The 21,253-nt window shown below is 41.9% G+C and overlaps 2 protein-coding genes across 4 annotated transcripts in view; one reads left to right on the forward strand and one right to left on the reverse strand.

Moving 5' to 3' along the window:
- Positions 1 to 21,253, reverse strand: part of LOC124140562 (gamma-aminobutyric acid type B receptor subunit 2-like) — a 172,855-nt gene that overhangs the window by 100,526 nt on the left and 51,076 nt on the right. For all 3 annotated transcript variants that reach the window (XR_007218733.1, XM_046508199.2, XM_046508200.2), the window contains exon 2: positions 11,712 to 12,386. Coding sequence is in view for 2 of the 3 variants with exons in the window: in XM_046508199.2 (XP_046364155.1) it covers positions 11,712 to 11,945 (234 nt within the window). In the remaining variant the exon portion in view is untranslated. The remainder of the gene's footprint in view (positions 1 to 11,711; positions 12,387 to 21,253) is intronic.
- LOC124140600 (topoisomerase I damage affected protein 7-like) lies at positions 17,252 to 18,190 on the forward strand. Its single transcript, XM_046508248.2, has one exon. The coding sequence runs from the start codon at positions 17,252 to 17,254 to the stop codon at positions 18,188 to 18,190; it is 939 nt and encodes a 312-aa protein (XP_046364204.2).

Raw genomic sequence — 21,253 nt, forward strand, 5'->3', positions numbered from 1 at the left:
GAACGCCGCAGCTGAACTTCTCACTTTCTTAGTAGGATTTTTCAAATATTTTAAATTTCACAAAGAGCGAATTTTTTCATGTACTTCGGGGACCGTGGTGTCGATCTGCTGAGCTCTTGACAGTGCAACCTTCCAGCATCCACTATGATCAACGGTCTTATTTATTTAGGCTGTTAAACGTATCACATATATACATGGGACCCGTGACGATCCGGGGTAGAATAAGTCTTCAGCAACCCACGCTTGCCGTAAAAGGCGACTTTGCTTGTCGTAAGAGTCGACTAACGGGATCGGGTGGTTAGACTCGCTGACTTGGTTGATGCATGTCATCTATCCCCACTGCGTGCAACGATGCTCAGGATATCAATCACTGAATTGTCTGGTCCAGACTCGATAATTTACAGACCGCCGTCATATAGCTGGAATATTGCTGAGTGCGGCGTTAAACAACCCACCAGCCCACCAACCAACATACACGTGGATCTGCAGGTGTGTATACATGTAGATGCTGAAGGTCAGGACTTAAAGAATTTCAGCAAGAGAACTAACGATAGTCGACATAAATAGCTATTCTATCCTCTCTCGTATTTAAAAAAAAACAACTTTTATATCTATATTCTTAAGTGTTGAATGATCAAACAGCAGACAGCATGAAACTCGCATAATAAAACACATTGGGTTGCTCATGACTCAAAAGCAATTCTGTCTGCTTATTTGTGACGAGATCATTAATGGTTCTATGATAGCATCACCGTCATGGTCCTAAATGGATCATTCATGTTTAAATATCTATACAATCATCACTACAAGAGTCGACAATCTAAAACGTTAAATTAAACCAAATTAGAATCCATAAAATCGTTCGTTTGCTGAATGCATCTATAAGATGTGCTTCATTTGATAATGGGTAAAATAATCCTAAATTGATCGTCATGTTGATATGAATGGGATGAGTAGCAACTGGAAGTGTTCAGCATGATGATACCTATCACACTGTCCCACAATGTTCTACATCTGTGTACTATCATCCAACCATCACTCGTAATCATGGGTTTGTATTAAGGTATCAAGGGCACCAATCTCTGCAGAGACAGTGGTCTTCAGCTTACTACCAGAGAGACCCTCTGCTATTGCCGATCGGCTTCTCCTGGTTTCATCTGGGTTAGTTCCGCGTCAATGAAGGATGTCTTTGGCCTCTGAACTTGGCCCATAAACCGCTGCGTGGTCATCGATCAGCTTGGACGTAGAGATATTGTATAAATCACATCGGAGACAGTCCAGATGAGTGGGACTATGAACCTCAGTGGAACAGAGTCCATCACTGTTTCCTGTAGGGGTCACGGACAGACAAATCCCACAGAATCAAATTGATCTATGGTGACCGGCTAATAAGAAACGTATTTACAGAATACATGTTGATTTGATGCCTGAGAATGTCTGTGCATCAATATATCTGATGATCTATGTACTGTTCCATCCTTGCTGTGATGACGTTTCAAAAGGAGCCGTGCTTCGCCATTCAATACATTTGAGGCTGGCAAATACTGTGTGCAGAATAAACTGTTAAATCTGTTGATCAGCCTTTGCTTGGAATGACAGGGTCGATCGTTTTATGTGTGGCAGAATATCTCAGATTTGGAGGTTAAGATTTTAAATCGGGGGTATAAATCTTGACAAATCAAAGTCTTTCTTGAAAACACACAGTATTAACAGAAGACAAATTAAATAAAATGCCACTACCGGGAATCGCTACAGGCGATATTCAATTTCAGTGACAGAATATTGAATGTGGGCCAAAATTATAGCCATGATTATAAAAAATAGTTCTTTTAAGGATTAAATGTTGAATTATACCAGCCTGACCTTTAACATTCTGCTTTATGTTGCAATTTAAAGATTAGGGTCTTTAATATCTGAGTGCTGAGAAATCCTCGGATTAGCGCCATCACCGTACCGTGAAGAGCTGTACAAGTGAAAAGGTAAGGGTTCTTTATTCGATAAGAAGGGTGGACAAAGCTAACAATTACATCAAAGTATGATCCAAAATCAGTTATATGAAGACATCATCCATTTCCTTTGCCGCAAGTCAATACAGAAAACAATTCTCTGTTAGTTTATTATCATGCTTTGAAACATGGCAGTTGCCTCCAACTATGACTTGATGCAGAGAGAATAGCATGACGTGATATATGATATGTTGTTTGCTGTTTAACGTCAGAGGTATTCAGCTATATCGATAATAATCGAGTATGGGTCGAACAGACTAGTGGCTGATATCATGACGTCTCACGTCTTCGGGTCACAATGACACACAGTCAACCGAGTGTGACTGTTGGATCCCAGTTAGTCGCCTCATATAACCAGTAGCAATGTTCTGCTGACCTATAATTCTAAAGATCAACGATAATCGGTATGATCATAATTTTATTCTATGAATAACCAAACGTATTATAGAACGTATGATAAAATCATGATAATAGGTATGATCAAATGTAAACTATCATGTAGAATCGTTGTATGAGAATATATATGGTATTTTCTACAACTTAGAGGATCTTAATTAAATCTTTAAATGTGTGCACTATTCGATAGTTAATACAGTTCCCCCAAAGTTGTTTGATCAGGGTCACAGCATTTAAGGCCTCTGTAAACCCTTAAAAAATAATGAAAGGCACGTGAAGGAACGTTCCATATTTCACGCTTCAGTGACAAAATTGGTGTCCGATGCAATTCAATATTTTCCCGTGTTTTTTCAGGTGATCAATTGACTCGCCTTTGCATGTGTTTTTGACGGTGTCACTGGTGGGGCAGGATACGCTCACCTTTTGCGAACACCTGGCGTCATCACTATTTTACCGTGATTCATAAACACGTACATATGATATAGTCGAAATTGTCCAATCGACATTTCTCTTGATTTTGGAATGAATTGTGTCGCTTGTATTCACTGTTAGTCCTGGTAGTCATTGGTGACATGACAATGTTGCGTTACATCTCGTGGTGGAATACACGTATGCTTTGACAGAGAGCTGACATGTCAGGTCAAGTATGTATGACTTATGGAGTGGCCAATGCAACCACAGTAGGACATATTTATCACCACATGGCGGTATGTAGCCTCCGGTATACTATAGTTCTCCAAAATCTTGACCACCTGCATGGTGTCGATTTGAACACATGAGTGTGTCCTGACATTAGGAGTTGCTACCCCCAAGGTGGTCACGCTACCCCCACCCTGTCATCTCTACCCCTGCCAAACGCCGTTGTTTGTTCAGTGGTATGTGCGTGTAGTAGGCTTCAGTAAAGCCTACTTGATGAAAGATCTGGAGGTATCGGATCGTAGAATATGGATCCGCTCTTAAATCAACACATAAGTAACATTGAATGAATGAATGGATGGATGGATGGATGGATGGATGGATGGATGGATGGATGAATCCTGTGTGGACCCGGATCAGGGAAGGTTCCCAGAACTCAACTTCATTTCGCTACAATGAAGATCCGGGTTTGAATAGATCTTCAGCAAACAATGCTTGTCGTAAGAGGCGACTAACGGGATCGGGTCAGACTCTCGGACTTGCTTGTTGCATATCATCGTATCTCAGTTGTGTAGATCGTTGCTCATGGTATCAGTAATTGGATGGTCTGGTACAGATTCGATTATTTACGGACCGCCGTCATACAGCTGGAATATTGCTGAGTGCGACGTCAAACAGCACAAAAATCCTTTTCGTAAGAAGCGATCGTATCCAGACGGCATGGGACGTTGCTCATGCCATCAACCATTATTTATCTTGTCCAGATAATTTATATCTTTGACAAAATAATAACAATACAATGTTTTATTTGGCACCTACTCGAACACATGTAATTTACCCTTACAGAAAAAGAAAAATCGTTCTCTCGAACAGATTGTAAGTGGGAGGTTTCTTATTCCTGTTTCGGGGGCACGGGTGGCCCAGTCGTCTAAGGCGCCGCGATTCGCTGTGCAGAGTTGCGTCCCTTGGGCACGCCAGAAACCTATGATTGTGGGTTCGAATCCCGGTTCGCCGCGATTATGTTTCTAGGTTTGTCAGCACCATACCCGTGCTCGTGGGTTTCACCGAAGTGGTAAACGTCTGAGACCTGCATCACTTCGGGCTTTCCTCCCACATGAAGCTGACACGCCGCGATATAACTGGAATACTGTCAAAAGCGGCGTTAAACCCAACTCACTCACTCACTATTTCTGTCTGTTATTAAATATTAACATAGTATTATATAATATGGTCCTTTCATCAAAATTCTGAGATAATTTCTCAAAAACAGTTATATCAGTTATATTCGAGGTTTCTATTTTGAAACCAATTAATAACCGAATGGGCGTAAAATAGTATCTTTCAGAGATTATTAGACCTTTGTCTCTAGTCTCTTTTAGCCCTCCAATTGTAATCTCGCCTACTACGTGTATCTTCAATTGACGTTGGTGTGCGATGGATACTATTTTAATCTTCAGGAAGATTAATTTTTACATAGGGTATAAAGACCGAGAGCAGGGGACACCCTCAATTCTGTGCCGTCTTCAAAGCAGAACAGAAATGAATCACGATCTATATATACCTACAATAAGTTTAAGGAACGATACTGAGAATATCGTGCATGGAAATAGTCCTGCAGTCACCATTATACCACCTAATGGCCTCCTAAACTTGTTGAGGATCTGGAAAATCTATTTGTGAAACTGTTAAGCAAAGGTTTCAATGAAGTTCACCACTCTCACATTCTTTTCATGTTGATGCTCTTCCGTCATGTCCTAAAATACCAACATTTCCTGCAAACGTAGCAAACGTATATTTAGAAAAGGTATTTGAAACTCTTTGAGTCTGCTCTAGAATGTTCATGTGCTTAGCCGTCTATCGTTGTTAGTGGTGGAAGAAGGCAACTGATGGCAGTTGAGCTACGTCCTCACCAGAGAGACTTCGCACCTCTCAAACAGAACCACGAGAAGCAGAGAAGAAGCTAGCATCAATGCCGCATCCAGAATCAAATGAGACTATGTTATCCTTTCAAATCGATTTAAAAGGCCATGAAGCTTGCTGGGAACATTACCATCACTCCGACTCTAAAAGCCATCCGTTTAAATAGGAAAATTGAGTAAAAATTGTCAGCCAGAGTTAAATGTACTTAGCTTTGATCCGGTACGTGTGATGCCTATGTTTTTGCCCGTTCTCCACTGTGTCGCTTTCTCAAACGAGTTTGTAATTGTTCCATTAATTGAGTAATAGCGTGCACAGACAAACTAATCTCCAGGCTTTCTCGCTTGTAAGCAGACGAAGATGTCCAACAGTTATCATGGTTCTCTACTATGCTTGAAGATTTCATTTTTCATGTCTTTAGTTTTTAAAGAGAAAATGTATAACACACAATCTACGGTATCAATCTTTCTTGACGGAATATCTAAAGTATAATAATGCGTTTGGAATGGAGGATTGCTCATGTATCTTATCAAAACTAATATTTCTATTTTCGACATGTATTCATTTGAAAGCGGTAAACATGAAAGGAAGCGGGAATTAGACTGAATACTTCAAATCGGTGATGGGTTTTCGTTGAAGTAGAAAAAGGATATTACCCTTATGTGACCCTTCTCCTCAAGATACACACACATCACTCCTTTACCTCTTGGCAAGATCAGCCATTCCACGGTGTACATTATGATACGTTAGTGTGGGTGTTAGATGGGTTAAAAACCGCAGTTACAGTTTCAGTTATGTCTTCTTAAAGGGGTACCACGTCCTGGCAAAACGTCAGTCCCAATTATTCTGATTTAAGTTCTTCGAAACACTTCGTTGTCAATCTTCTATTTGCGTTTGAAAGGTGCACCCTACAAAATCAGCTACCTGAATTGCACATAGACAATGTCTCTCAATTTCACAATTGACACTCAACAAATCAGCTTGCCCTTGAGATGGGCAACGAACCATGGAGCATAGTCCAACTGTAAAGCTTTACGTTCCACATGTTGATGTGTGGCGAAAACCACGATCTCGGGAAGGATGCCGAGAAACCTAGCATCAGAATCGGCTCCAACTTGGATATTAGGGGGCTTATATCACTTACTTCGTTAGCACACTACCTCACATCTACCTTCTCTTAAAGGAACATCCCGTGAAGATTCCGGGCTAGAATTGGTATTCATCAACCTATACTTTTCGAAAGAGGCGAATAACGGGATCGGGTGGTCAGGCTCGCTGACTTGGTTGATGCATGTCATCGTATCCCAATTGCGTAGATCGATGCTCATGATGTCAATCACTGGATTGTCTTGACCAGGCTCGATAATTAACGGACCACCGTTATATGGCTTAAATATTGCTGAGTACGGCGTTAAAAAACAAACCAAATCTTAATGAACATATGCTGGTTGAAATTTGTTCTTAGGACGCTTAGGAGTGTATTGAGGAGGGTGGCTGTTGTATATTGAAGCAGCCTTGAAGATTGTCCTCCTAAGGTTCAATACCATCTGGATCGTCCTTTGCTTGGCCCACTATGAGCTCTGCAACGACTCAGTGAGTATTGTTTTGGGGCAGATGTGTGCAGAATTCGAAGGACACAATAATTCCCTTTACACTGTATCTGCGTGAGGAATGCCAGCGCAATACACGGCGTAAACCTATCTAATGACAGCAAACAATAGATTTCAGTACCTCATTGAAGTAATGCACCATAGAAAAAGACATTTTAGGCCTACTGATTCGGGAATGGATGCGTGAATACACAGTTCCTCGTGGAACCGAAATATTCCATTGAATTCACTACTTAACAAAGCAGAGCACATTTCAAACAAGTTGGATGGGCTAATGATGCTACACTGGCAGTATGAAAGCACAGTACCTCATTAATTTCTACAGATGATAATGAAATCACACCGACGGACAATGGTCAATGGAGAGCGGCAGTGGACATCGCGCGAGAAGCTCGTGGTCATCTCGAGGATCAAGTCGGCACCCAGGGATTGCTCAGTAATGGAAACTGTCGTTCTGTGGCCCATACTTAGTCATTGATTGAATGAAAATACTGTAGAATAAATGCCTTGTACCCTGTGGGGAGTTACTGCAGACACTTGGCAGTTGACAGCCCTGTTTAGTATGTAATTGTGAAACTGAACCACTTACAGAGCGTGTACTATCCCAAGTACACTAGCAGCTTGTGATACAAGGCTGTGTTCTACAAGCTAGTCTTATCGTGACTTGTGGTACAGTGTCATACCAATCGGTGTCCCGGTCGGCAGAGTTGTACCAGGCCGTTTCTTGACTTGTTGTAGTGTTGCACCAGGCCGTTTCTTGGCGTGTGGTAGTGTTCTACCAGGCCGTTTCTTGGCTTGTGGTAGTGTTCTACCAGGCCGTTTCTTGGCTTGTGGTAGTGTTGTACCAGGCCGTTTCTTGGCTTGTGGTAGTGTTGTACCAGGCCGTTTCTTAGCTTGTGGCAGAGTTGAACCAGGCCGTTTCTTTGCTTGTGGTAGTGTTGCACCAGGCCGTTTCTTAGCTTGTGGCAGAGTTGAACCAGGCCGTTTCTTGGCTTGTGGCAGAGTTGAACCAGGCCGTTTCTTGGCTTGTGGCAGAGTTGTACCAGGCCGTTTCTTGGCTTGTGGTAGTGTTGTACCAGGCCGTTTCTTGGCTTGTGGCAGAGTTGTACCAGGCCGTTTCTTGGCTTGTGGCAGAGTTGTACCAGGCCGTTTCTTGGCTTGTGGCAGAGTTGTACCAGGCCGTTTCTTGGCTTGTGGTAGTGTTGTACCAGGCCGTTTCTTGGCTTGTGGTAGTGTTGTACCAGGCCGCTACTTGGCTTGTGGTAGTGTTGTTCAAGGCCGTTTCTTGGCTTGTGGTAGTGCTGTACCAGGTGGTTTCTTGGCTTGTAGTAGTGTAGCTTCAGGCTGGTTCTTGGCTTGTGCTTCAGTTTACAATCCTTCTCCCGTGTTGCTAGTTCCACAGTGCTTGTTGTAGATTCTGCAGCTTTCTATCACACCGTTTGTATCAAGGTGTCTGCAGTAGAATCTGTCTACCATACCGTTTGTGCCAAGGTGTCTGCAGTAACATCTGTCTACCACACCGTTTATGTCAAGGTGTCTGCAGTAGAATCTGTCTACCACACCGTTTGTGTCAAGGTGTCTGCAGCAGAACCTGTCTACCACACCGTTTGTGTCAAGGTGTCTGCAGTAGAATCTGTCTACCATACTGTTTGTGTCAAGGTGTCCCCGGTTGAATCTGTCTACCCTACCGTTTGTATCAAGGTGTCTGCAGTAGAATCTGTCCACGACTCCGTTTGTGTCAAGGTGCCTGGAGTAGAATCTGTCTGCCACCCCGTTTGTGCCAAGGTGTCTGCAGCAGAATCTGTCTACCCACCGTTTGTGTCAACGTGTCTGCAGTAGAATCTGTCTACCATACTGTTTGTGTCAAGGTGTCCGCAGTAGAATCTGTCTACCATACCGTTTGTGTCAAGGTGTCTGCAGTAGAATCTGTCTACCATACTGTTTGTGTCACGGTGTCTGCAGTAGAATCTGTCTACCACACCGTTTCTGTCAAACATGTACTTCCAAAAACTATTTTTAAACAAATACATTATATTCAAAAAATCATTAACAACGTGTCTGGTGCTTACACATATAAATATTTCTACACTGAGATATGTGATGAGGTCTGTACTGTCTGAGGTAACTTTCTTAATCATGTCATCAGGTGTCAAGAAAAGATGACTGTACATACCACCATGAATACTATAACTGTTTGAACCGCCGAGTCTTCACAGTTCCGTAACTATGACAACTATGTACTGTTTCGTCTCACACCAGTTTCATGTCATTTAAATGCAACCAGACTCAGTTGCCTAATTACAACCTACGAGACACAACTACCAATGTGAAGACACCGTGACTTATTCGCAGCCATCCAATGTGAATTTAACTGTTAGGTTCTATGTTTTTCGCAAAGCAAACATTCTCAAGGTAAGTGAAGTAATATAGCTGGCCTGTTTACAGACAAGCAATCGATATGGAAAAACCCCAACCTAACGGTAGTTTGATATGTCGATGGCTGTGTATACATGAAGCCTCTTTCTTATAGACTAATTAATTGTTTGATATGGTGCCCACATCGTCTATACACGATCAATGTCAGTTGATAAATATTTCCTTCGTTACATGTGTATGGATTCCACTATGACATTTTACAATCGATTAATATTGTTGTTCTTTTACGATTTTCTATGGATATATACCTGTCTTTCTTGTGGACATCCACTAACACTTGTGGGAAATGACTTGTGTAATTATCTATATCTATTATATCTCATTTTAACCGCTCGTTGCACTGCTCTCAACACAAGGGGCTAATTGGTCTCGGTTTCGCAAAAGAGAGTAATGCAATCCTAATGTGAAATAAAACTGTCCATGAAACGATATCCAACCACCTTAATGATGGAGTCACGGGTCAAAGGGTAGTCATATGACAATGTGTCATGAGTTAAAATGCGATTTCTGTTCAGGTTATATGGTTGCCTTTTGCCACGTGAATACCCTTCAGTGTGAGCGGGTACAATGATTTTAGTAATATGCTATGAACATCCTTGCAGGGACACTAAGATGTGGCTTCTTTGAATGTGACCATGTAAAGAATCGAACCCGGTTAAACGATTCTTGATGTTTAGAAACTGAGATGAAGAGTTCATATGTAAAGGACGCTGATATGAATCACGTTAATTGATAAAAAAGTCAACTTTGCGAAACTGACCCTTAATTGTTTTTATCTTCAATTCAAACTGAGAGTCTTTTCGTAATCATTATATAACTGTATCATCCCCTTGTAGAAAATGATATTAAAATCTGAATAAATGGTGGGATAAAGTATATTTACGTGCTTTTCAGTAATATCGAACTACATCACGTCGGAGGACATCCATGACCTTCAGCGTGATGAGTGAACGCTTCAACCACTAGGCTATCGACTGCCTATACTAGAACGACAATACGTTGCTGATGTCTTACACGTTCTCGATTGAGCATGACGTATGACCTGGACGTATGACCTCTTTGGTATCATCTTTTAATGCAAACAGTATATTCGTCACCCTACTGCAACTGTGTGACAACACATGCCGCGGGTCACTCTCCAACAGGTGCTAGGCCTGTACACAGCGACTGTCCACAGGCCAGCCTACCAGCCTACCACCTGTGGCCAAATAAAATGTTGTTGATGTGCCCAGTGTAATGTAACCTTTTCATAAGTAGTATATGGTCTACTTATTTCAGTAATACATATCTGAAGACGTCGTGCCCCGTTCCCTGCTGCTGAAGGAGTCTGTAGTTGCCCCCTAATGGTTGATGACAGGAGATGAGTGGTCGCCGATATGCTTCTAGTTGCATCCTTGCACGAAATGTCTTCGCTTCCAGCATTAAAGAGTCCTCATTACCGCACATCAACGCAACTCTTTTTAAATCACCACAGCACTTCACCTATGGATTTAAGCCACATATCCATGAAGCGGGTTATTATCTATCTACGTCCGTTCTAAAATAGATATGTCCCCAGTGTATGGATGGAAATGGTTCGATATATCTGAAAAAAGATACCTTACCTCTCTACGTATCAGCATGGTGACTGCCTACGGGCATGACGCCATGCAATGTGATCCCCGACGGCACATCAAGTCACTGACAGCCGTCATACTAACAATCCTAACTTACACCAGAGCTAGTTTCATTTCAAAAGGATCAGATGATGAAGCCATATGTTTCAAGATCCTTTCTCCCTGCCATACAGTGTGTACCACTGAATCTAAGATAACTCAGTAAAGAGGTAATTTCGTGGTATACTTGCCGAGAGCTCATTACACTCTAACGTTAATTTCGGAACAAGAATTGTAAGAAGACACGCGCTGAAAATATCCAAAGCTTGTCTACAGAATCAGAGTGTCGAGTGTGTTCCAGGTTGTTGTCAATCACATACGTGTCTTGAACGTTTCAGATTCCTCATGAAGTGTTCTCAAGACGTGATGCTACTCGACATAAGATCGACGCGTTGCTTTTGACACTGGTTACCTTTTAATTATATCATGTTAACCGCTGATGTCATGTTTGGTGAAACGCTGAGTCGGTAAACATCGATGATTATCGAACGATGTTTTCAAGGATATACAGTTCAAATCAATATGAAAGTTGAATATAAAACAATGTTTTTGTTTTGGCAATTAACCATCTTACACATCTTACAGCAAAGCATCTGTGAAATCCCAAAGTAAACCACCTGGGAAATCCTACAGTAAATTATCTGGCAAATCCTACAATAAACAATGTGGGAAATCCTACAGTAAACTATGTGGGAATTCCTACAACAAACCATCTGACAAATCTCACAGCAAACCATCTGGCAAATCTCACAGTAAACCATCTGGGAAACCCTTTTTTAAATCATCTGTTTTCTCCCTCTCTAATGTTTCTCACAACATTGATACTCTTGAATTAACAGTATGATCTTGGAACATATTGGCCTACATTCTCAAGTAATTGTCGCCATGCAACACGTCACCAAACCACTTGCATCAACTGATTTTAACTTTACTTTACATTTTAATGCAATTATTTCATGCAAAGAAGTATCGTATGCCGTATCTTAATCAAACCATATCATATCATATCATATCATATCATATCATATCATATCGTTGAAACTGTTAGCCCTTACCTTTGTGTCATTCCAAGTCATCTTGAGGTTATAGCGGTCGAGTATTCCGGAATGGTTATTGATATGCTGCAATGCTAGTTCCACTGCGGGTCTGACACCCCGTCCAATAGCTCCCTCGGGGATGTTCTCGTCCGTAGGGAACAACCCCGCTATGTATACATCCTGTTTTGTCTCTGTGTTGGAAGCCACCCCACAAACAATGCACAGTACCACAACCAGAGCAACCATACTCATTCCTGTCCTGAAGCAGTCAACAGTCCAGCTACGATCAGGAGAAAGTTGTTTTGTTTACAAGTCATGTTCCCTTTGTAACATTGCCCTTTGATGAAAAACACGCTTCTGTGAGCATCCTCCAGCTTGTTTCCAATGCTACGGATAGCATTGCCCTTCCTGTAGTGTTTGAGCCTCTTGGGATCAGTCCAATGCAAGACAGCATGATAGCGCTGTTCGTAGATCAAGAGATCTGAGAAATCTTTATTGGAGTGCGAAGTTTTGAAATCGCATGTTGACACTCCTGATGTTTTAATCCTTCCCGCGCTTCTCTCGATTGTCGTCTGCTAGTTAGGTATCGCAGAAGCCGTTTGCTCTCTGGCTCGCTCTCACCGCCTCACAGCCGCGTGCAGCGCTCTAGCCGTCAACGAGTGCCACCTTTCACTAGCGCCCTCTCCCGGTCATCTGCCAAAGCAAAGAAGAGATGTAAATGAGTTTTAACACAGTCTGTTGAGCAAGTGAATGGTAATATAAGCGCAAGTGGTTAGCCTATTCTGAAGTCGATGTCCATATGGAACTGTCCCATTCAATTTAACCTTGTACTACACTCGTCGTGTATATATCATTTCACGACCTATGGTTGCCACCGATATGACGTAGATCAGAAATTTGGTCAACAATGGTCTTCTAAATGACATGATAGTGTTCCTCCTCTCCCCTCCCCTCATCTGACTGAATGATACGCCACCCAAGCATCAATGGCAAACGCTACTTTATTCCATACACCCATGCATGCTTAACACTCACAGAAACACAAGTAGCAGATTGAAGAAAGCCAGTGGAACCGATTCAGCTATATCGCTATTTGCACTGATAGATTTCGGATCATTAGGATTTTATGTACATTTGTTCCTTTAACTGAAGATGTGCTCCATCGATTTATTAATATACCGGGATAACTAAGAGCGCAATAAACGCACTTCTTATTAAATAATTGGTGATACAATCGCTAATGAATGCATTGAATCGTATGAGTCGTGTATCACACTCTTCCCAGCGCATAATTCATTTTTTCTATGCTACAAGCATTTATGTGACCGGTCACAACCTCCGTAGATGTAATATCTTGTGTGGTTGAAATTAAAAGTAATAATCATGTGTGAATTTAGCATCAAAGCCAACCTCCCCAATTTTTACTGAAAGATGTAATTACATAACCGTCCTGTAGTAACAGTCAATTTGTTGATTGGAATAGCAGCCTGACCGCCAGCTGTTTGATATTGACCACATAGCACCAAGTAGCTTCTGTTGGTCAGATGTATCAGCCAAAACGCACCTGTTTCCCTCTGTTAAATGGCAGTGTACCATTGATTGTGTTCAACTCTGGCGACACTAACCACTTATGAGGGCACATCTTTCATCGAACACATCTTCGAGATCGTAACATGTTTGCTGCATGATAATATCAATATTCTCCCTACCGTTTGTCTCGTGTAACCGGCTTTAGTGGTTCGTCCCTGTGTTCCGTTGCGTGTACTGCAGAAACCCTCAGTTAATTGTAACATTGTGCAGTTGTAATGTGGGGGTTCTATCCTGGTTGATAGTTATTTTTAATGAGGAGAACGAGTGGCGCAGTCAGCGGAGGTGTTCTATTGGCTGTGAGTAACCATGCCGATTTTCGTTCGAATCCCATATTCTCACGAATAATGATCCGTGGTCCGCCTACTTATGAAAATACCTTTCGTTTCTACAATCTGCTTATCATATATTAGGCTGACAGGCTGCGATATTACTAAAACGTCAAAATGGCGATGTGCATGTTTCAAGACAAATTTAATTAAAAACTCCATTGCCTATTTACCTATTTATAAATAGGGGGCACGGGTGGCCCAGTCGTCTAAGGCGCCGCGATTCGCTGTGCAGAGTTGCGTCCCTTGGGCACGCCAGAAACCTATGATTGTGGGTTCGAATCCCGGTTCGCCCCGATTATGTTTTTAGGTTTGTCAGCACCATACCCGTGCTCGTGGGTTTCACCGAAGTGGTAAACGTCTGAGACCTACATCACTTCGGGCTTTCCTCCCACATTAAGCTGACCCGCCGCGATATAACTGGAATAATGTTAAAAGCGGCGTTAAACCCAACTCACTCACTCACTCACTCACTATTTATAAATACTGGCAAAAAGGCATGATAATTAAATATACATTAGTTGGGCGTAACATGTATACACGAATACCAGAAGGTTATTTCAGTAGTGTAACACGCTGCGTGTTTAACTGCAACACCTTGCGGCAATACTGGCATTAACTTGTATACTTCTCACACAATTGAAAAGTTACACCGATTGCAACCGTGATGGTTTTGCCAGAGGAGAGAAGGTGTTATGTAATATCCTGATGATTATCCGGAGACAATATCATTAAGCTGCGGAATCTGCGTGTGGCACGACATAGCCCAGATCTTCTGTTAATGGAATCACGCAAATACCTTAATGTGTTGTGGGGGCTTATAAAAGTACACACTCAAAGACGATACGCAACGCGCCGTTGTTACACATCTATAACAATGAAGAGAATACAATATTAAGACAAATTCTCCATTTCAGAACCATCTGTGACTTTAGTCTTATTTTCGTTCCTCCCTATTATATGTGCATAAAATATGCACAGTATTACGCACTTAGAGCATAACAAGTTTAGATGCACACTCTCCATTTTGGAATTATCTTTGATTATGTATCATATTCTTTTACCACAATTATTTCCTAATTAAATATGTATAATATAACAGTCATACTTATGACATAATAGATGTATGCATGACTGTTCACGTATTCTGTGTATTTCATTATAATTATCATGATATACTTATTTCATGTATACAGTGTAATCTACTTAACATTACATATACGTACTGTATATAACATACTTATAACTCCGTTATAATACAGCAAACGTTAGTATAATCTGTACAAACGAGCTTCGTCGCCACAATGTTACATTGTCCGTGCCTACCGTCACTTTAAATGAAGAAAGTCATGTCCTTGGAAAATCCATTAACGTAATGGTGTAAAAGTGCTCCTTTTATTGAAAAGTCGACATTACAATGTTTCAAGGACGGAAATTCACAATCAAAGAGAAATTGTATACAGGTATCGTTGGAGGAAGCGAACAGAATATCCTCCGGTTGAGACAGCCGAGGAATCGATAATCTGTTTACCTACTTACGCGCGTTGAAAATATCTAATATAGATGTGTCATATGCACGACAAAAAACGTTGAGTGTTCTATCTTTGATGTGGCTCTGTGAAGTAGTGATGTCGCCATTCCTTGTTTCTGACCAGAAGAGTCCACAATACAATCATGAATAAGATCAGGTTCCGATCGGGGACACAGACAGCGCATTGTAAACACTGTCAGTAAATAATACTTCCAAATGCATGTATCCAAAATAATCTGAATTTGTTGTTTGCATAGTGTACAACAATCATTTATAACGCATTCAGTTCATCTGAGTCGATCATAGAATCTGTTCACAGTGAAACCCCGTTAGTCCGGATTAACGAGGCATTGTTTTTGGAGAGATGTCCCTTGATTTAGTTGGAATATCATACGATTGACTCTGCTATGGTTTTTGAAATGGTTTTGTCGCTTTAATATTTCTATATGTGGACGTTGTTAATAGTGATCGTCAACAAAAAGAGGTTTCCGGAATTACAGGGTTGAATTATAATATGAAACTTTACTTCGTATCGAATGTTGAGTTAATTAATCTTCACAGGGTATCTGTATAATATATACCAATCTGACACAAATGGAATACTGAAATATCATACAACTTAACTGTACGATTGTTTCTTATTGTATGCAAATGTTGCTTTCAGTCCGTATTAAAAATACCCAATGTTTCCACTTTTAAAATCACGACGCACTTGTTTTCTACCACAACATAGTTACAGACGCACCGTGTGCTTCTATAGCGGCCATACATAATGGGAATGTGTTTCTCTGATGTGCTGAATAAGCTCTTTAATCGTCATTCCCTACACGATGTAACGTAGACATTTCTATTTTAACCAAACTATACCTCAGCTGTAAATGATTTTGTATAGAGTTGTTCCTGATGGAAGTACGGCTAAACGACAAGCCCGGTCCCTCCAAGATGCTAATTCACAGCAAATCTCGGACTCTTAACAGAATCGCGCGTACAAGAGAAGCCCGAGGCAAACGTTTGGCGAAACAGGCTGAGGATGGTCTGCTGTTTTCACCACTCACTGCTGCAGTCAACGATCGCTATGTACAGTCCTGCCGTCGGGGCACGGTACCGCAGCCGCTGCTCTGTGGTCTGCAAGCTGTCACCACCGGTGGGGGAATGTGTGTGTGGGCTACCTCAACTGCTACAGATGTTGGCACTGTCCTCGACAGAAGGTGTTCTTGTTAACGTGCTGAGATGTGGTCTATGGGTGATCTGGCGTGGTCTGGCGCGAACAGCGTCATCTATGAGTAGTATTCATCAATGTGTGCTATTCTCAATGTGTGCTATTTATCAATGTGGTCCGTCATCAGTATCAGGGCGTCTACTTATCGTTATAGATTTCAGTCTTCCATGAATGTGCTGTTTCTCACAACAACGACCAATGTAGTCTCTTCCCCTCTTTCTATCAATATAGTGACTTCCACCATCCCCATCATTCCATAATCACCATCACTGTTGTGTCCTTTCCCCTCACCATCAATGTGGTGTCTTCCACCCTCGGCATCAATGTGGTGTCTTCCATCCTCGGCATCAATGTGATGTCTTCCACCCTCACCATCAATGTGATGTCTTCCACCCTCACCATCAATGTGATGTCTTCCACCCTCACCATCAATGTGGTGTCTCCACCCTCACCATCAATGTGATGTCTTCCACCCTCACCATCAATGTGGTGTCTTCCACCCTCACCACCAATGTGGTGTCTTCCACCCTCACCATCAATGTGGTGTCTTCCACCTTCACCATCAATGTGATGTCTTCCACCCTCACTATCAATGTGATGTCTTCCACCCTCACCATCAATGTGGTGTCTTCGAACCCTCAACATCAATGTGGTGTCTTCCACCCTCACATCAATGTGGTGTCTTCCACCTTCACCATCAATGTGGTGTCTTCCACCCTCACCATCAATATGCTTTCTTCCACCCTCAACATCAATGTGGTGTCTTCCTCCCTCACCATCAATGTGGTGTCTTCCACCCTCACTATCAATATGCTTTCTTCTATCCTCACCATCAATGTGGTGTCTTCCTCCCTCACCATCCATTGTGGTGTCTTCCACCCTCACCATCAATATGCTTTCTTCCACCCTCAACATCAATGTGGTGTCTTCCTCCCTCACCATCAATGTGGTGTCTTCCACCCTCACTATCAATATGCTTTCTTCTATCCTCACCATCAATGTGGTGTCTTCCTCCCTCACCATCAATGTGGTGTCTTCCACCCTCACCATCAATATGCTTTCTTCCACCCTCAACATCAATGTGGTGTCTTCCTCCCTCACCATCAATGTGGTGTCTTCCACCCTCACCATCAATATGCTTTCTTCCACCCTCAACATCAATGTGGTGTCTTCCACCTTCACCATCAATGTGGTGTCTTCCACCCTCACCATCAATATGCTTTCTTCCACCCTCAACATCAATGTGGTGTCTTCCACCTTCACCATCAATGTGGTGTCTTCCACCCTCACCATCAATATGCTTTCTTCCACCCTCAACATCAATGTGGTGTCTTCCACCCTCACCATCAATATGCTTTCTTCCACCCTCAACATCAATGTGGTGTCTTCCACCTTCACCATCAATGTGGTGTCTTCCACCCTCACCATCAATATGCTTTCTTCCACCCTCAACATCAATGTGGTGTCTTCCTCCCTCACCATCAATGTGGTGTCTTCCACCCTCACCATCAATATGCTTTCTTCCACCCTCAACATCAATGTGGTGTCTTCCACCTTCACCATCAATGTGGTGTCTTCCACCCTCACTATCAATATGCTTTCTTCCACCCTCAACATCAATGTGGTGTCTTCCTCCCTCACCATCAATGTGGTGTCTTCCTCCCTCACCATCAATGTGGTGTCTTTCACCCTCACTATCAATATGCTTTCTTCTATCCTCACCATCAATATGATTTCTCCCACCCTCACCAACAAGGTGGTGTCTTCCACCCTCACCATCAACCACAATGACCCCATACTTTCTTACTTTAACTCATGCAGGGTATCCTGAACTCATATATTCCCACCTGAAAACCTCCTGGCCTACTTTAAGGTGTGCATGGTCGTCATAACACACGGAGTCCCACCTGAACACATACTGGCTTACTTTAACTCATGCAGGGTCTCCTGAACACATACAGCCCCACCTGATCACCTCCTGGCCTACTTTAGCTCGTGCAGGGTCCTCGTTACACAAGCAGACCCACATGTACACATAATGGCCGACTTGAACTGGTGCAGGATTCCATGTGCACATGCAGGCCCAATGAACAATCACTTGCCTACCATGATTCGTGCATGGTCTCCTGAACACATGCAGGCCCACCTGAACACCCGCTGACCTACTTTAACTCGTGAATGGTTTCCACTGCTACCTCTGACATGTGGTCTCAACTGCCACTACATTTACAAGATGTGATCGCTGTCTGCCACCACGGTACAACAGAGGTCGATATGCCTCTGCTGTTTCTGCCAATATCAATATCTGACGCTTTCTCTCTGCTCTGTTCCAAGCAGTCGGCAGCAGAGGAGGAATTAATTTGACCAGAACTGCTTCGTTCTCTCGGGATGATGTGAGAGCATTAATAACCGAAATAGGCCGACCATCAGCCGATGTTACACTTTGTTTGAGATCTCGAACACGAGAGTATTGCGCCTTCCTGATTTTCCTCCATTTTGATTAAAGTTCAATACACTGATAACAGTTTATTTTGCGTGATGTACCGTGTTCTACTCAATTTAAACTGTAAGTATGTAAAGCGTTCGCTTGACGGGCATGTATTCTACGCTTCAAATAGCTGCTCGTGATGACGGAGTCTATCCGTCGATCGTGATTTAGCACACATGACGAGGACGATGGAATGTATACGTCAACGATGAACACACACGAAGTGCATACAACTGAAATTGATTCTTTGAAAACTTAGATGAACAGATTTTAGGCTCTCTGTCTATGTGCCTGACCGTGTTTGCGTGATAAGCACAGAGAATATCAGCATGTATCTTAAATTCTTTACTTTATTTTGGGATATGTTGGCAGGCCCGAACCGTCTGTATTTGACAAAGCACGAGGCGAGATAATTTGAACCTCTTGAAAGCATTATGACGTAAAGGCTTTAAAATGAATTGAATCACTTCTTTTCTGATACAAGCGTTCGACCTAAGTAGGTTTATCAGTTCTGTCAGGTGGAATAAACTTCATTTTATACATAAAGTCCCTTCTGATGTGGGGTTTATTTGTATCCCGTCGGGGGTGTTATTGTCGAGTTCCTCGTTGAGATCAAATGGCTTCACATCAAATCGTTGTATTCAATCATATCAGTTTACACGAATGACTGGCATCCATGGGAATGATAACCTAAATAAGACCCCTTTATTGTTTTGACTTGATGCCTTAGCATTTAGTACATAAAAGATTTAAATCTGATGAATAAAATGAAGAACAGATTGAAGATTAAAAATATTTCGCTGCACAATTCCTTGAAAGAAATGATACAAGGCCATTTCCCAACACAGTCTTTCACCATTAAAGTGAGAAATGTGAAAAACCTGTATGAGGTTAAATAGATTAATTCATGACGAAAGAGCAGACCATCGACTTCAGATCAGGTCAAAAGGCTCTACATGTCATACTCACGGAGGAGTCGGTATATGGGGTTCTCATACACGCTCAGTAACGTGTGCCAGTGCACTCAAAATATTATTTTTTTTCTTTGAAAGAGCCGATATGAATTTGAACGTTTCATGAAATTGTGTTGCTTTCTGGCAGTGTCTGTGAACTTACATAGTGCATCTAGAAATCGTAAACTTACAACAAAATCGTTTTGTAACAAAAAGAAATACTTGTTTACTTGGCTGTTTCAATGGCTGAGTAGATACAACATAAGGAATTGTTGACTAAAGTATCCCCGGGTAAACCTCGCCCATTTTAAATAAGTAAATTTGCTGTCACACCATCACGGCAAATCTGGATTCGAACCCACTGATATCAATCGCAGTGTTTGCACTGAAGTAAATAAATATTATACCATGTACACATACTACCTATATATTCATGAAAAGTGACTCAGTTCTCCGAAAGACCAGTGGATCCAGGCATGTGCAAGGAATGCAGCTTATTGAAGAACATTTAACTTGCCTTTGCATGTATTTGTGACGTGTATCCCCAGTAGGGCAGGATACGCTTACTTTTACGCAAACATCGGCATCACTGATAGTTAATCATAAACACACAACTATGATATAGTCGGCATGATACAATGGGCTCTTTCAGCAGTGATCTCTCATGATTTAGAAATGGTTTTGACGCTTGTATTTATATCTAGGGACCACTAAGCATGTATCAAATACAAACTTTCCAGCTTGAAGTCAAATACAAATAACCCAATACCTGGAGCGAATGTGTAATTAAACTCTTTTCTGATATTTTTTTTAAATCTCTGATAATGAATTCATTTAAAAGGCCAGAAAGAACCTTGTACCGATTGAGCCATTACCAGCTCATTTTCAAAGTGTGACAACTACGGTTCACTTTTGGAGTGAGGAACTTGGAGAGTTAAAAATGTGAAGCTGTTGGGATTAGGTCAAGATGGCATTCGGTTGTCACTTCATATCAAAATTAAAACAACGTAGGTACCATTGATAAACTCACTGAAAAGCTGACATCTAGAGCAGAAAAACCCCATCTCCATCGACCAATTGTAGATGAAAAAAGAAACTTCATTACAAATGGTTGCGGGGCGGCCTGGTGGTTAAAGCGTTCGCTCGTCACGCCGAAGACCCGGGTTCGATTCCCGACATGGGTACAATGTGTGAAGCCCATTTCTGGTGTCCTCCGCCGTGATATTGCTGGAATATTGTTAAAAGCGGCGTAAAACCATACTCACTCACTCACTCACTCACAAATGGTTGCTCTGTGCAGAATCGAACCCGAATGCCTCCAGAACGAACACACAGCACACAAGGCTTAACTGCTTTGGTTTCTCGTAGTGACGCAATGCCTACATCTTCTTGTAATGTCATCACTCAGATGTGTATTTTATTTACGTCTTCTATTCACGGTTAGAAATTGATC

This window comes from Haliotis rufescens, unplaced genomic scaffold, assembly GCF_023055435.1.
Source record: "Haliotis rufescens isolate VD_foot unplaced genomic scaffold, xgHalRufe1.0.p SCAF_6, whole genome shotgun sequence".
Classification (NCBI taxonomy): domain Eukaryota; kingdom Metazoa; phylum Mollusca; class Gastropoda; order Lepetellida; family Haliotidae; genus Haliotis; species Haliotis rufescens.

Coding starts and splice junctions, on each gene's coding strand:
- LOC124140600 (XM_046508248.2), top strand. CDS start 17,252: ATGCTTTCTTCCACCCTCAACATCAATGTGGTGTCTTCCTCCCTCACC.